Source organism: Lithobates pipiens, unplaced genomic scaffold, assembly GCF_037356315.1.
Source record: "Lithobates pipiens isolate NorthernLeopardFrog02 unplaced genomic scaffold, aLitPip1_a1.2 Scaffold_30, whole genome shotgun sequence".
Classification (NCBI taxonomy): domain Eukaryota; kingdom Metazoa; phylum Chordata; class Amphibia; order Anura; family Ranidae; genus Lithobates; species Lithobates pipiens.
Window position 1 is genome coordinate 138,360,169 of NW_027507791.1, and position 15,482 is coordinate 138,375,650.

General features: G+C 43.6%; 1 protein-coding gene across 4 annotated transcripts in view; it reads right to left on the reverse strand.

Moving 5' to 3' along the window:
- RMDN3 (regulator of microtubule dynamics 3) overlaps positions 1 to 15,482 on the reverse strand; it is a 266,534-nt gene that overhangs the window by 139,133 nt on the left and 111,919 nt on the right. For all 4 annotated transcript variants that reach the window (XM_077464901.1, XM_077464902.1, XM_077464903.1 and 1 more), the window contains one exon: positions 11,516 to 11,786. In XM_077464901.1, the coding sequence (XP_077321027.1) occupies positions 11,516 to 11,786 (271 nt within the window). The remainder of the gene's footprint in view (positions 1 to 11,515; positions 11,787 to 15,482) is intronic.

Here is a 15,482-nt window from a genome sequence, read left to right on the forward strand (position 1 = left end):
GCAGCAAGACATTATTTTGCTTTCCTTTTTTCCTAATCCTCAGTCAGCGGGGGGAAAGAGCTCTGCCTACTTTGGATGTGGTACGCTCTATTAGGACCTACTTGAGAATGTAGACGTAGATTAGAAAGTCAAATTCCTTGTTTGTACTGCCAGAAGGGCCCAGGATTGGGTAGGCAGCATCCAAAGCTACCATTTCTCATTGGATCCGCCAATTAATCATTCAGGCCTATGGCTTGAAGGGTAAAGGAGGGCTCACACTCCTACTACATCACATCTGCTCAGATTTGCGAGGCTGCTATTTCATCTTCAGGTCATACATTTTTACAGTTTTACCAAGTGGATGTCAAAGCTTCGGAGGATACCGTCTTCAGCCGGAGCATGTTACGAGTGGCAGAATAGGTCCTTTTGCATAGCTGGCTATATTTTGTGTTGTGTTTCCCACCCCTCTAGTGTATTGCTTTGGGACATCCCACGTGGTCATGTTTACATCATGGGACACAGGTCCACCGCTTTCTCTGGGAGTTCATTGCTTGCTACAAGACTAAGGTACTTCCTGCATGTGAGCAGTTATGTAGGAAAGGACTTCCTAATGATTGGTCTGCCAGTGCCCATTCACCTATAGGTGGCGCAAAACCCAAAGTCATGTTTATAGCCTGCTCTGTGTTCTGTGATGTATTCCAAGAAATGGATTTTACAGGTAGAAAAAAATCCAAATTTTTGTCCAAGAAAAACATAAGAACATTTTACAACAACTGCATCTTTAGATTAATATTCTAATGTTATTATATAAGGAAAAATGACAACTACAAAGGCATGATGTTTCTCCACGTCTTTCTCCAAGTCTTCTGCTTCTGTATTAAGAACCTGGATTTTCCCAATCTCACGCAGAATATTATGCAACCACGACCTCTAAAGGAAGGACAGGGAAAAAGGGCACACTGCATTCCACATACAGGGAAACAGACAACTAAACTAACTAGAAAATGTGTCTCAAATCGAAGCTGAAAGTCTGAAATGGCCTTTACACCCATTCCACAGAACAAATGGGGGGAATGGAAAGGAATACCCAGAAAGCTTCCGCCTCTAGACTTTTATGTTAAAGAAGCACCGAATCAAGAAATGATTAGTCACCCAGAACAATACTTCAGGTTTCCCCTTACATAGAGTCTGCCATGGAGCAACAGCCAGGCCAGATCCCAAAACTTCAAAGGCATTCTCCCTTGATTGATTAAACGCAAACCCTCCCTAATAACAGGACCTGGGCAATCTTTCAAGGCCAGAAGTTTGCTAAAGACAGAATTCACAATCCTCTTTACCAGGGCTTTCCATGGAAGAGACCCGATTTCTTCCATCATCACTAACCACTGCCAGAGTATTTTCAGGCAACATAAATCAGACCAAAGTGTAAATTGTATCAAAATCACAAACCACGCTGTGTTGTAGTGAGAGCAAAATAGTTTTTTAAAGCAAGCAGCACAAATACCAAAAAAGAAAAAAATGCAGCGCTTAAATAAACATCAAATACTAAAAATACTGAAAAACGTGTGATAAAGTCTACCAGGAAATATAGTGATAACAGGAACCAGGGTGAAAACCAAAAAGGCCTGGTATCAACGAGCAAAGTCAATAGATTAGCATATCTGAGATATCATTAGAATGGAAGGAATCAATGAAAACACGCTGATAAACTCTTGTGAAGGGATCATCACGAATTGCTTGAAGGCTTACCAGAAACGCTGGACTTAAAGGGGCATATACCTCTTAAGTCAAACAAGCTTGTGGTGATAAACACCCTTTGGGATATAAAACATCAGCAATCTAGATAGCCTTGATCACAGTAAGAACTTAGAACGGTACTGGTCACCAATATATTCCCAACGGATGAACAAACGTGGTTCAGATTGAGAGGAGGACAGCCAGAGGAGATATACATGCTCACATGATGAAACCAAAAATAGAAAGAAGGTTCCACATAGTGTAATGAAGTTTTTAATAAAATAAGGTAAACAATTGGACACTCACATTTCAGATGTAATCAACGGTTAAAAGGACATAGGAAGTCACAGTGGTGATGACAGAACTCGACTCAGCACGTTTCGTCTGATTAGATGTCTTCCGTTCTAATGATCTCTCAGATATGCTAATCTATTTACTTTGCTCATTGATGCCAGGCCTTTTTGCTTTTCACCCTGGTTCCTGTTATCACTATATTTCCTCACGTGTTGGACTTTATCACACGTGTTTTTCAGTATTTTTTGTAACACATTATACTATTTGTTATTGTTTATTTAAGCTCTATTTTTTATTTTTTTTAACATAAATCGGACTCTCACCAACTGTGGGTATAGGATTGTGTATATGAGATTGTATGTTTTTTTTTTTTTTGGTTGATCTAGATGGACGTATGTCTTTTTTCTTTTTTTGCAAATTTATATTTTATTCACAGGACAGGAAAATATGGAGCTAAACAAATAAATAAAACAATGAACCAATCGGCATACAAAGTAAATCGATATTATAGCAAATGGCCATACATCATGCCTCTGTAGTAATTCACCATATGGAACAGGGAAAGAAAAAAAAAAAAAAACACACCGAGAGCATCTAGCATCTCTAACCCATCTAGACAACTCCTTCCATAGCTCCCAAAGGAAGAGCCTTTCTCATAGTAGGGTCTCCAGTTCCATACCAAAAAGGCCGAATGTCCTTAGCACAATTATTCCACAAACACTAGTCAGCCCCATAGAACCCATCCAGATTTCAAACCTATATATAGAGAAAAAGTTTTGGGCGTGGAGGGCACCCTGACGTACCCCCCAGACCCAAACCCTTAGACAAAAGAAAAAAGACTATTAAAAGGAAAACAAAAAGCAGCAGGAAAATTAGACGCAAGGAAGAGTAGGAGAATAAAAAAAAAAAAAAAAAAAGGGGGAAAAGGGGGGGGGGGTAGGAAGAAAAGAGGGTAACTCAAGGGATAAAGTCCATGACATCCATGGAGGCAGGACTGTCCCCCTGTATCCAACAGCCGATACCGGGCACCTACTTCTCCATGATGATCTGTACGTTCTGTCAATAATCTATACCCAAGGGGTGTCCTCCACCATTCGGAACATCATTCAGGGCATCCCCATCCAGAAGTGCCCTACCCGCTCGCGAGGATATAAATATATTCCATTTTGACCATGTCTTAATAAATTGCTCGTTCTGTCCCCTGTGCGTCAAAATTAAGTCTTCCATTCTCTTAATGTCCTCTACCCTTCTCAACCACATACCAATAGTTGGTGAGTGGGTATTCTTCCAGCGCAGTGGAATACATGCTTTAGCGGCATCTAAAAGATGCCGAAGCACCGAGGTCTGATATTTCTTGCGGGACATGTTCGTGGCATGAAGGAGATAAAAGGCAGGGCCCTCCGGAACCGGAATGTCGGTAAACTTAGTGATCGTATCCCCCACTGTCTTCCAGAACCGCTCTAGAAGTGGGCATGACCAGAAGATGTGGAGGATCGTACCCTCTTCCCGCCGACATCTCCAACATCTGTCTGAAGATGTCGGAAAAAGCCGATGCAGCTTCGCCAGGGTATTGTACCATCTGGTTACAATTTTAAAATTGGTCTCCTGTGTTCTTGAACAAATGGAGGATTTATGTGTAAAATATAAGATATTTTGTTTTTGGCGTATCGAGAATCTGCACCGCATATCCCTCTCCCAGGCCCTCAGGCAATTCGGCCCACTATCGTCCGGTGCAACGGTCAATTTATGGTATGTGTCAGATAAGGCATGGGACATGGCCCCTCTCTCCGAGCAATAAGCTTCATAACAGGTCAGACTTTGGTTATAGCTGTCAGGGGGAGCCAGGGACCTTAGAAAGTGATTCAATTGGATTGCTTTCCAAAAATCTAATTTATATGGACCCGCCGGGTCCATTAGATCAGTGGTAGTCACCCATTTGTCCCCCTTCAGAAAATGGGATACCTGGTAAATCCCAGAAATCCTAAGGGAACGGAATACTGGTTCCGTGACCCCGGGAGAGAACTCCGGGGTACCTAAAATTGGGCAAAGTGGGGAAGTCCGCGAAACAAGCCCAGCACTCGTAAAGAGAGACGCACAAATACTTGAGGTTATTCCTATAAGAGGATGGTTTTTCACCTTATTTGGTAATCTACTATGGCACCAAGGAGCCCTGTTCAATGCTACTCCTATTTGGGCCTGCTCCAACTGGGTCCACAATTTGATATCGTAATGTCTGTTCCAGTCAATCAATCTAGTCAAATGAATGGCCTGGTAATAATTACGGAGATCCGGTATCGCTAAGCCTCCCTGTTGTTTCGGACGGGTCAATTGTTGATAATTAAGTCTCGGTCGTTTATAAGCCCAAATATAATTAGATATCAACCTCCTAGTCTGTAAAAAATAATGAGAAGGGATCTTGACCGGCAATGCTTGCAGAAGGTAAAGGAACTTAGGCAAGATGCACATCTTCACGATGTTGCATCTACCCAGCCAGGAGTGCAGACCTTTATTCCATTTAACAAGCAGGGCCCGAATTGTCAATAGTAGTGGTGGGAAATTTAAAGCATAAACTTGGGATATAGTTGGCGGAATATACGTTCCCAAATATTTCAGGGCTGTCCGGGTCCATTTAAAATTAAAATCCTGATGGAGTCTTACTATAAGGCCCTGGGGAAGACCTATACCCATTGCCTCAGATTTATGGAAATGAATCTTCATATTAGAGATATCACCATACTCCCTGAATTCCTGCATCAAATTGGGGAGAGAGATCGTTGGATTAATCAAGGAAAATAACATATCATCTGCATATGCAGCAGTTTTATATTGTTTATCTCCCACTGGAATCCCCATAATGTTAGAATTGGCTCGCACCTTGCATAGAAAAGGCTCCAGCGACAGGGCGAAAAGGAGAGGGGACAAAGGGCATCCCTGGCGGGTGCCGTTATGTATCTCAAAAGGTTCGGACAGAACTCCATTAACCCGGACCCGGGCTATCGGGTTAGAGTAAATAGAGCCAATCCAATCCAATAGCCTCGGGCCGAAACCCACATAACACAAAACAGATGTCATGAATCTCCAATTCACCCTGTCGAAGGCCTTCTCCGCGTCCGTCCCTAAAAAAAACACAGGGGGTCTTGGTATCGTTAACTATATGTAAAAGATTAAGCACTCTGATCGTGTTGTCTCGTGCTTCCCTGGTGGGCACAAAGCCCACCTGGTCCAAGTGGATCAGTGACGGGAGAAGGCCTTGTATTCTTGATGCCAATAATTTCGTAAATATCTTAAGATCTGTGTTAAGTAGTGAGATCGGTCTATAACTGCTACATTGTGAGGGGTCCTTTCCCTCCTTAGGGATTACTGTAATATGAGCAAGCAGGGATTCCCTTGGGAGTAACTGTGTTGTCCCCAGCGAGTTGAGGAATTTAAGCATGAAATTCCCCAATGACGGTAGTAGCATTTTATAATATAGGGCCGTAAACCCATCTGGTCCCGGGGCCTTCCCTATCTTTATCCCTCTTACCACCTCCTGCAGCTCTTTCTGGGTGACAGGTTCATCTAGTGCCCTTCTTTCCTCCTCGGACAGCTTGGGCATATTGGAGGCAGATAGATAGTCCTCGATGTGAGTGTGAGGAGGCACAGGGGTTTGTAGGTTATATAAAGAGCCATAAAATTCTTTAAATTCCCCCGCTATTTCCCGTGGGAGGATGACTTTCTGGTTATGGGGGGTCCTAATATGGGGCACGTAATTAGCAAGTGCTTGTTCTTTTAACGTTTGAGCTAGGATTCTACTGCACTTATTACCAGACTCGTATGTAGTTCGTTGGCATTTTTGTAAGGCTGCTTTCGCTTGAGATTGCATTAAGTCAGTAATTTTATTCCGCAGGATCCTAATTTCTGTTTCGCCTGCTAAAGTCTGAATGTGCTTATGCCTAGCCTCAGCTCTATGCAAGTCACTAAGTAAAGCTTTCATCTGTGCCATGCGTATCTTCTTGATACGGGCCCCATGCTTGATCAGTACCCCACGAATAACCGCCTTATGTGCCTCCCACACTATTCCTGGGTTACTGTCAGGGGTGTCATTAAATACAAAATATTGATCTAATTCCCTGACTACGTCCTGGAGCACCTCCTTATCCTGCAACAAACTTTCATTCAGCTTCCAGTTCCGTGTCTTAGCAGTGCCACCGTCCATAAAGGAATAGGATATTAAAATGGGGGCATGGTCTGACCACGTAATTGGTTCGATTGAAGCATCTCTCAGAGCATGCAGGTAGTCGTGAGGGATAAAAAAGTAATCAATTCTTGAATACTGTCTATGGGGCGAAGAGTAGAATGTATAGTCTCTCTCTGACGGGTGGAGTAACCTCCACGCATCGATCAGCTGTGCTCTATGTATGGAGCGTACAATACGATGCCTGACACTTGGGGTAATGGAGGAGGCTCCGGAGGATGTATCCTCCGTGGGTATCAGCGGTATGTTAAAGTCTCCTCCAACTATCAATTGGCCTGAGGCAAACATCTGTAAAGTAGTCAGCGTCTTAGAGATAAAATGGTCTTGGCTAGAATTGGGTGCATATATGTTCGCAAACGTAACAGCCACTTCCCCAATTAAACCTTTAAGAAACAAAGATCTCCCTTCCTGATCCATTTTTACTTCTAAACATTTCCAGGGGACATGTCGGGCAATTAAAATAGAGACACCTCTGGACTTAGAGGTCACATTAGTAGAGTGATACACAGTTGGGTACAGATTACTGCGCAAGAGGGGCAGGCTCCCACTCCGAAAATGGGTCTCTTGGATTAAAGCCAGGTCTATTTTAAGCCGGCGTAAGTCCTGCAGCAGCATGCGCCTCTTTTCCGGGACATTTAAACCCTTCGCATTCAGGGAGAGAATCTTAACCGTCTCCATGGATCCCAGATAAAAGTCCCAACTCAGGGACTGTAATACGGAAGGATTTAGAGAAAAAAAAACAAAAAAAAAAAAAAAAAAAAACAAGGGCTAGTTCTCAGAAGGAGAACAGCACATTACTAAATTTACAGCACAATAGTGCTATTACGCCCACCAGCGAAGAGCGAAGAGCTGGTAAATCGGGCGCAGTCCTATGTGGGGGTTGGAGAAAACAGTGACCGAGAAACAGGCAGCCAGTCCTCCCCCTCCCCAGCCTTTAACTAATAATAATAAATTAATTATATCGACAGCTACAGGAACCCAAATATACAGCCCAAAAAAATAAAAATAAATAAATAAATAAAATAAAGATTAGTGCAGATACTTTACCAATAACAGACAATGAATTGCTTTGCAACATTGTTTATAAACACTGGGCCTAATGCCACTCAAAAAGCTAGAATGACCTCCTTACCCCAAAAATACTCCCATACCTCAGCGTAAGATTTGAAATCAAATAGGCATTTCCCCAGACGTTTCCTTTCGCCTTTTTACAAAATAGAACCAGCCACCACCCCAACTTCCCCCTCCATTCCCAAAAAAAAAAAAAAAAAAAAAGGCCAGCGGTTAAGACATTAATGGGGGGTGTGGCTTAGCAATGGCCGAGTGAGGACGCGTGTAGTAAGTGCTCCGGTCCTCCTTACCTCTCCCAGCTAGCAGACAGCATTACAGCGCTTTCTAGGAGGGATGTGCCCCGCCAAAAGACACGGACTTAGATCTAGACCTCTCACTAGCGGATCCCGCACGAGAGCACCGCAGCGGTCCATGCAGCAGTATCTACGGGACTCCCAGGATCTGCAAGATCAACAGACCGAAATGTCCGGCAGTACCGCTGAGTTACCACGTGCATCCCGCACCAGCGAGACACTTCCTCCCGCTGAGTCGGTCTCCCCTATAGACGGAGAACTACATCTGGTACCGCCGAACCACTTGCATCCTGCAATGACTGCAATGACAGCAATGACTGCTCCGTCTCACCCACTGCCACCGCCTTCGCCACCGCCATTGCCGTTACCATCACCCGCTCTGCCTGATGAGTTATGGAGGATCTTACAGGCATTGCCAACTAGGGCGGACTTTGAGGCTTTACCCTCTAAGGCAGACATGGAATCCCTCATCTTACGGGTGGAAGAGGCACACATACGTGACATGCAGGAGGTAAGAGGGGATATCCTGGCTTTGTCTAATAGAGTTGAGTCTGGAGAAGCAGTGATACAATCTCTCACACAGCGGGTGGTTGAGCTGGAGCAGGTGCGGGCCGAGCAACAGGCTGCGACCATAGGTCTCCAACTCCATTTGGAGGTTGTGGAAGACCACGGCCGCCGTAATAATTTACGATTACGGGGGTTGCCAGAGACTATGGGAGCAGAGGACCTAGCCGGGATGGTGGGGGAGATATTTCATAAGATCCTTGCTGTGACCCCCGCCATGACGGTTGAACTGGACAGAGTTCACCGTACTCGGGGACCCAAATCAACAGACCCTGGTAGACCAAGAGATGTGCTCTGCAGACTTCTCAGGTACTCCCAAAAGGAATTGATCATTAGGAAGGCATGGGAGCATGGAGAAGTGAGTTTTAATGGGACTATGGTTAAAGTATTACCAGATCTCTCCAGAGCTACGTTGCAGAGGAGGGCATTGCTGCGACCGGCGTTAGAAGTGGCGAAAAGACAGGGGTGCACTTATCGCTGGGGTTATCCCCTGGCGGTTACATTTCGGAGAGATAATGGCTCCTTCACTCTTCGCTCTACTGCGGACGTGCCAGCTTTTTTTGCCTTTGTGGGAGCAGACCCGGTACCTGTCCCTGATTGGCTAGAGTCGATTCCACATCGTTCATCTAGTTAAAGTCTCCTTCATCTCCTTCATCCCTAGTTTCAGCCTTTTACCTCCTCATCTGCTTCATCTGCTTCAGTGATAAGATTAGAGCAAGGCAAGGAAGTGACGGTGGCGACAGTAGGACAGTAGGAGACGGGGTTATGTGAGCTGCAATCGCCATCCGCCAGGACTATACTGGAGGCTGAACCAGACTGTTTGGTGTGGAGATATCCCTGAACTGCTGTATCCATAATCCTATTTCCATCCCCTCCATCCATCCCCTCCTCCTCCCCCCCCCCCATATTATGATGATGATGATGATGATGATGATGTGATTATGTGATGATGTGATTATTTTTGGAGGCCTCGTCCTTCCCTGGGAACTCTCTTATATATTCACCAATGGGTTTTTTTTTTTTTTTTTTTGGCCATATGGGGATATATGGGGATTTCCTAAGGTAATAATAAATTTTGGGTAAATGGACTATATAAGGGGGACTTGTTTAGATTGCCTGGGGCTCCCCCCTCTTTATCAACGGAATGCCCCCTAAACCCAGGGGAAAGAGGACTTTGTGGTTTATCAGACTTGGAAAGGGGTTAGACTATCATTGTATGTGTGAAGGGCGGAGTTTTGGTAGAAAAAAAAAAAAAGGATGTATGTCTTTTTTCAACCTTACTATGTAACTATGGCTTCACATCAGATCCTCAGACTTTTCACTGGACAAAGCTGGATTACCCCCGGGCAGGCGAGTAAGTGAATTCTGGACAATTCTGCACAAGAAGTAGGAGGGGCTAAAAATGAACAAATGCAAGGGGGTGTCTCTTTAAAGCTGGAAATAGATTATGCTTTTTTTTTTCCTAAATCGATCAGCTAGTAGGTTGACAGAAAACAAAGACAAAACAAATTCATCTATCTACACAATTGAGTTGGTTTGGGTGAAGAAATCCTCCATGCTGTGCCAATGTATTCTGACAGTGAGACTCCTCCGCTGTCACTAATTAGTGCATTACACTGCGGCGCGGAGTGATAAGAAGTTTGCCAACATTCCCATTCTAATCATCATTCCAATAATTATCCAATGATCAACTTCTGTTGAGTTGGAACAGTCACACTTAGAACAATGTTTGGTCAGCCAAATTTCAATCTATCTGTGGCCAGTTTAACCACTTCAAAACCGCAGTACGTCTATTGACGGCCTGGGGTTTCGGTGGTTATATCTAAATGATGCCTGAGTCCACAGACATCATTTAGATATTGCCGTTTTCACCCGGCGATTCCCTACACCATAAGAACGATCATAGCGGCTGTTCCGCCGCTTGATCGTTCTTACGGGCGGCGGGAGGGGACGCCCCCCCCCCCTCCCGCCGCCCTCCGGTGCTTCTACCGACTCACCGTTTCCATCGGTGAGTCGGTCACAGGATCCGCCGGCCCCAGGATGTGATCATAGAGATTTCCGGTGGACTAGATTGTCCCCGGAGTCTCTATGATCGTTCGGAGGCCGGGCGCGATGTTATGACGTCACGCCCGGCCTCGTTATTCAAATTAACGGCGCCAATCTGGCTAGGAAGCCAGGATCGTTTTTTTTTTTTTTTTGTTTTTATTCTGCCCAGCCTAGAGGTGAGATATGGGGTCTTATTGACCCCATATTTCACTGTAAATAGGTCCGATCGTGCCATATTCCTATTACAAGGGATGTTTACATTCCTTGTAATAGGAATAAAAGTCATCAATTTTTTTTTTTTTTTTTTTTAAGTGTAAAACTAAAAAAAGAAAAATAAAATTAACAATAAAAAAGAAAAAAAATTTTTTTTAAGCGCCCCTGTCCCCGTGAGCTCGCACACAGAAGCGAACGCATACGTAAGTCCCGCCCACATATGAAAACGGTGTTCAAACCACACATGTGAGGTATCGCCGCGAACGTTGGAGCGAGAGCAATAATTCTAGCCCTAGACCTCCTCTGTAACCCAAAACATGTAACCAGTAAAAAAATTTAAAGCGTCGCCTATGGGGATTTTTAAATACCAAAGTTTGGCGCCATTCCACGAGCGCGTGCAATTTTGAAGCGTGACATGTTGAGTATCTATTTACTCGGCGTATCCTCCTCTTTCACATTATGCAAAAAAATTGGGCTAACTTTACTGATTTGTTTTTTTTTTAGCATGAAACTGTTTTTTTTTCTGAAAAAAACGCGTTCGAAAAATTGCTGCGCAAATACCGTGCGAGATAAAAAGTTGCAATGACCGCCATTGTATTCTCTAGGGTCTTTGCTAAAAAAACATATATAATTTTTGGGGGTTCTATGTAATTTTCTAGCAAAAAAATTAGGAATTTTACATGTAGGAGAGAAATGTCAGAATTGGCCTGGGCAGGAAGTGGTTAAGGGCGTTAAAGTGAAACGAAAGGGTTAATACCCTAATGGTCCCTCACCGGTATCTTCATTCTGAGTGCCAGTCTTCAGGCCTCTTTGTTGAACCTGTGCGGGATGACTTCAAAGAGACTGGTATGGCACTGTAAGATGAGCTGTGCAGCTCAGTTTACAATGCCAGAGAAGACACCGAGCAGGCAGGTAGGGGCAGTTTATTGCAGAAGAGACATTGCATGTTACATCTGCAATAAAAGCCTACATGCTTAGTATTTTTACAGCGGAACTACAACATAATAGTGAATAGAACTGTAAACTTGTTTTTGAAGGCCAAGCTTTGGTATGAGTGTACAAATGTGAGAAAAACAATATGTACCAGTAATCTATTATTGTAGAGCAACTGGAATCCTTCCCGCTTCTGCTCAGCGTCACCACTATGCAACTGGTCAGCTCTCTGTAGCAAAAGTATTAACTCTCCATCAACAGGGTCAGTGGCCAAAATTGTTGCTTCATCATCTGTCACAAGGTCCACCGATTCTCTCCGCATTGTTCTCACAGTTTCACAGCTCACTTCATCTTCCTCCTCTTCCTCACTCGCTTTGCTACTTTCGCGATCATAATCAGATTCGGCATTTGCTGTAGTGTATCTATAAATGCAGGAAAAACAAAACATGTTTGTACACTTATAAAAACCTCTGGAGTCCATATAACAAGATGCAGACTACAGTGATTACTACAACTCAGTGATAGAAAGAAACAAACAAACAGGAGACACGCATAAAACGCAAGCTCCTCGCCAAGTATGAGAACACTTAAACAGTCAGGATCACAGAACAGCAACTAATTGCATTATGGCATCAAGATCATAACTGGCACAGTGCTCTCAACCAAAACATCCAGATACAAAAATGTGTGTAGATAAGCAAAGCAATTTAATCTCTTTTACACCACACGTCTGGGTTTTGCTTTTTTACCTCTGCATTACAAAGCCATTCCGATACAAATTTTCTGTGTGCCATTTTTGAGGGAGAGAGACTTCATTACAGGTCAGGGAGTGGTTTGGACTACAGCTCACCACACATGGTACAATATGATTGAACAATCTTCTTTAGGTGCATACACATTACAATCAGACTATACGATCAACTTTAGATGTATCAAATCAATGTAATATTAGGACCTACTGAGACTCCTTAATCAGTTTGCCCAGCACTACCCGATTGTAACATGTATGGTGAGTGTTAGCTCTACCAACAAGTATATAATGCAAGGTCCTACCTGATGAGATAGTTTAGGTCATCTCTCTTATAACAGTTTTGTTAGAGAAAAAGTTTGATTGTACAGAGATTGTATGGTCAGATTGTAAGAATTACGTTGAACCATACACTTTTTTATCGTTCAGCCCGCAGGCAAATAAAATCTATGGGTTTGTTCACACATACTGCACAGACTGTCATTTTTCTGCACTGGATAAATGCCAGATTAATACAACTCAACCTTGGGTAAATAAAAGGAAAAATCGTTTATTCCATGGGAAATAAAAAAGGTAAAAATGAAGGCAATGAGCAGTCATGGAGCAGTCAACCAGTAGATATAGTGGACCACAGCATAAAGGATGCAAGTATCTGGAGGCGGGAGCCACATAGATGACAAGAGAGCTCCTGGGTGTGGAGGATGCCAATCGTGCTGAAGGGCAGGATGTGAAGGGCCACAATCAGGAGTTCCCAGAAAGGGACAGTGTTGATGCCCAGTGGGTTGGGAAAGCAAATGGATTATTGTGCATGTGATGGTAGCAGGCTGGGGACACCAGGGCAGATGGACGGCAGCCGGGACACCAGGAAGTGATGGCCGCTTGAAGGGAGAAAGCCGCGCCCGGAAATTACGTCATGGACTGTCGGAAGACAGCAGGGGAGATCCACCAACTCAGGGCAACACCTTGTACAGGGGTAGGTCAGGGGACACTAAGGAAAAAAGCCAACAGCAGGGAATACATGTTTCGGGGGCTTGCCCCGTTCTTCAGGGCTTAAGCTGATCGGCAAAACCTACCAAAGAAATATATAGGGACAAAAAAAGAGGGAGGGTGGGAAAAAGGGGGAGGGGCTGGGCACCCATGTCATTCAAGATGTGCCACCCTCAAAGATTTAACAGTTTAAAAACCTATAGCTCTCAAATGCTCAAAGTACATACAATATAAACAGAGCTGTTAAAAAAATAACAAAAATAAATAACAAGTTAGCAGCAACTTCATGGAAGCTTCCAATACCTGACTTGGAAGAGAAATATAGTGTATCTGGAAAATATTTACATTGCTTCACTTTTTCCACATTTTATGTTACTGCCTTATTCCAAAATGGATTCAATTCACTTTTTTCCTTAAAATTTCACAAACACCACCCCATAATGACAATGTGAAAAGAAGTTTGTTTGAAATCTTTGCAAATTAAAAAATAAATAAATAAACCACATCAGTATTCACAGCCTTTGCCATGACACTCGAAGTTTATCTCAGGTGCATCCTGTTTTCACTGATCATCCTTGAGATGTTTCTACAACTTGATTGGAGTCCACCTGTGGTAAATTCAGTTGATTAGACATTATTTGGAAAGGCACTCACCTGTCTATATAAGGTCCCACAGTTAGCAGTGCATGTCAGAGCACAAACCAAGCCATGAAGTCCAAAGAATTGTCTGTAGACCTCAGAGACAGGATTGTTTCCAAGCACAGATTTGGGGAAGCAACCCGATGGTCACTCTGATAGCTCATGCGTTTCTCTGTGGAGAGAGGGGAGCCTTCCAGAATCATCTTTGGAGCAGGCCTGTATAGTAGAGTGGGCAGACGGAAGCCACACCTCAGTAAAAGGCACATGACAGCCCGCTTGGAATTTGCCAAACACTTTTTTTTAGTATAGGCCGGAGGCATGGATCCGGTTGTATAGCTCCTAGGCCTTCGCAGAGACCATAAAACTGAGCTTTCTTCTTAGCACATCTTGAACGTGACCAACCACCTTAGACACTGGCGTAAAAACTGAGGTAATCTCCATATGGGAGGGGTTATATAGGGGAGGAACTCACTTGTAATTAGGGAGACTGAAGGAGACTAACCCACTAAGTAATTGCTAAGCCTCTGTGTCCCATGATGTATGAATAAGAAATAGGACTTTGGACCACTGAGCAACAGACCAGGTCTATTTTTCTTTAGCCTAGGTAAGACGCTTCTGATGTTGTTTGATGTTCAGGAGTGGCTTGACAAGAGGAATACGACATTTGAAGCCAATGTCCGGGATCCGTCTGTGTGTGGTGGGGCTCTTGATGCACCGACTCCAACCTCAGTCCACTCCTTGTGAAAGTCCCCAACACTTTTTAATGCCCCTTTCCTGACAATCCTCTCCAGGCTGTGGTTATCCTTCCTGCTTGTGCACCGTTCTTCTTCCCCACTTTTCCCTTCCACATAACTTTCTATTAATGCGCTTTGATACAGCATTTTGGGAACATCCAACTTCTTTTGCAATTACTTTTGAGGCTTTCCCTCCTTATGGAGGGTGTCAATAATGCTTTTCTGCACAACTGTCAGGTTGTCTTTCCCATGCTTATGATTCCTACAGAACCAGACAAAGACCATTTAAAGGCACAGGAACCCTTTGCAGGTGTTATGGCTTAATTAACTGATTAGAGTGGGACACTTTGAGCCTAGAATATTGCACCTTTTCACAATATTCAAATTTTCTGAGATTGTGGATTTGGGGTTTTCATGAGCTGTAAGCCATAATCACAATTATGACAAATCACAGCTTGAACCATCTTGCTTTGCATGTATGTAATGAGTCTATCTCATATATTAGTTTCACCTTTTAGGTTGCATTAGTGAAATAAATGAAGTTTTGCGCGATATTCTAATTTTTCGAGTATGACCCGTACATCGCACAGAGCAAGGTCTTGATTGAGAAATTTTAAGAACAGGGCACTCGGAAACGTATGCCACAATTGTTACTTCTAATTCAATGTTAGCTTTATTAGGGGTTTTAGCAGCAATTTTAAAGCTATCACTAATGTAATTAAAAAACATTGGTCTATCCTTTGTTCTGACCCCAAATTGGGTCCCCATCAACTGTCAGCTCCTCGGGTTGTTTTTAGGAGAGCCCGGCACCTCAAATCACATTGCCCCGAACAAACCTAAAAAGATTGAGCCCGATAGAACGATGGACATCAGGAGTTAGTTTGGCAATCGGGTCAACAACTTTCAATTTAAAAAAAGGGGCTGTGTGACATGCCAGTTCAACACCCATGGCCGGTCTTCCTTTAGTGACAGCTCTGGTAACACCTGTTCATAAGGCAGTTTGTCAGATA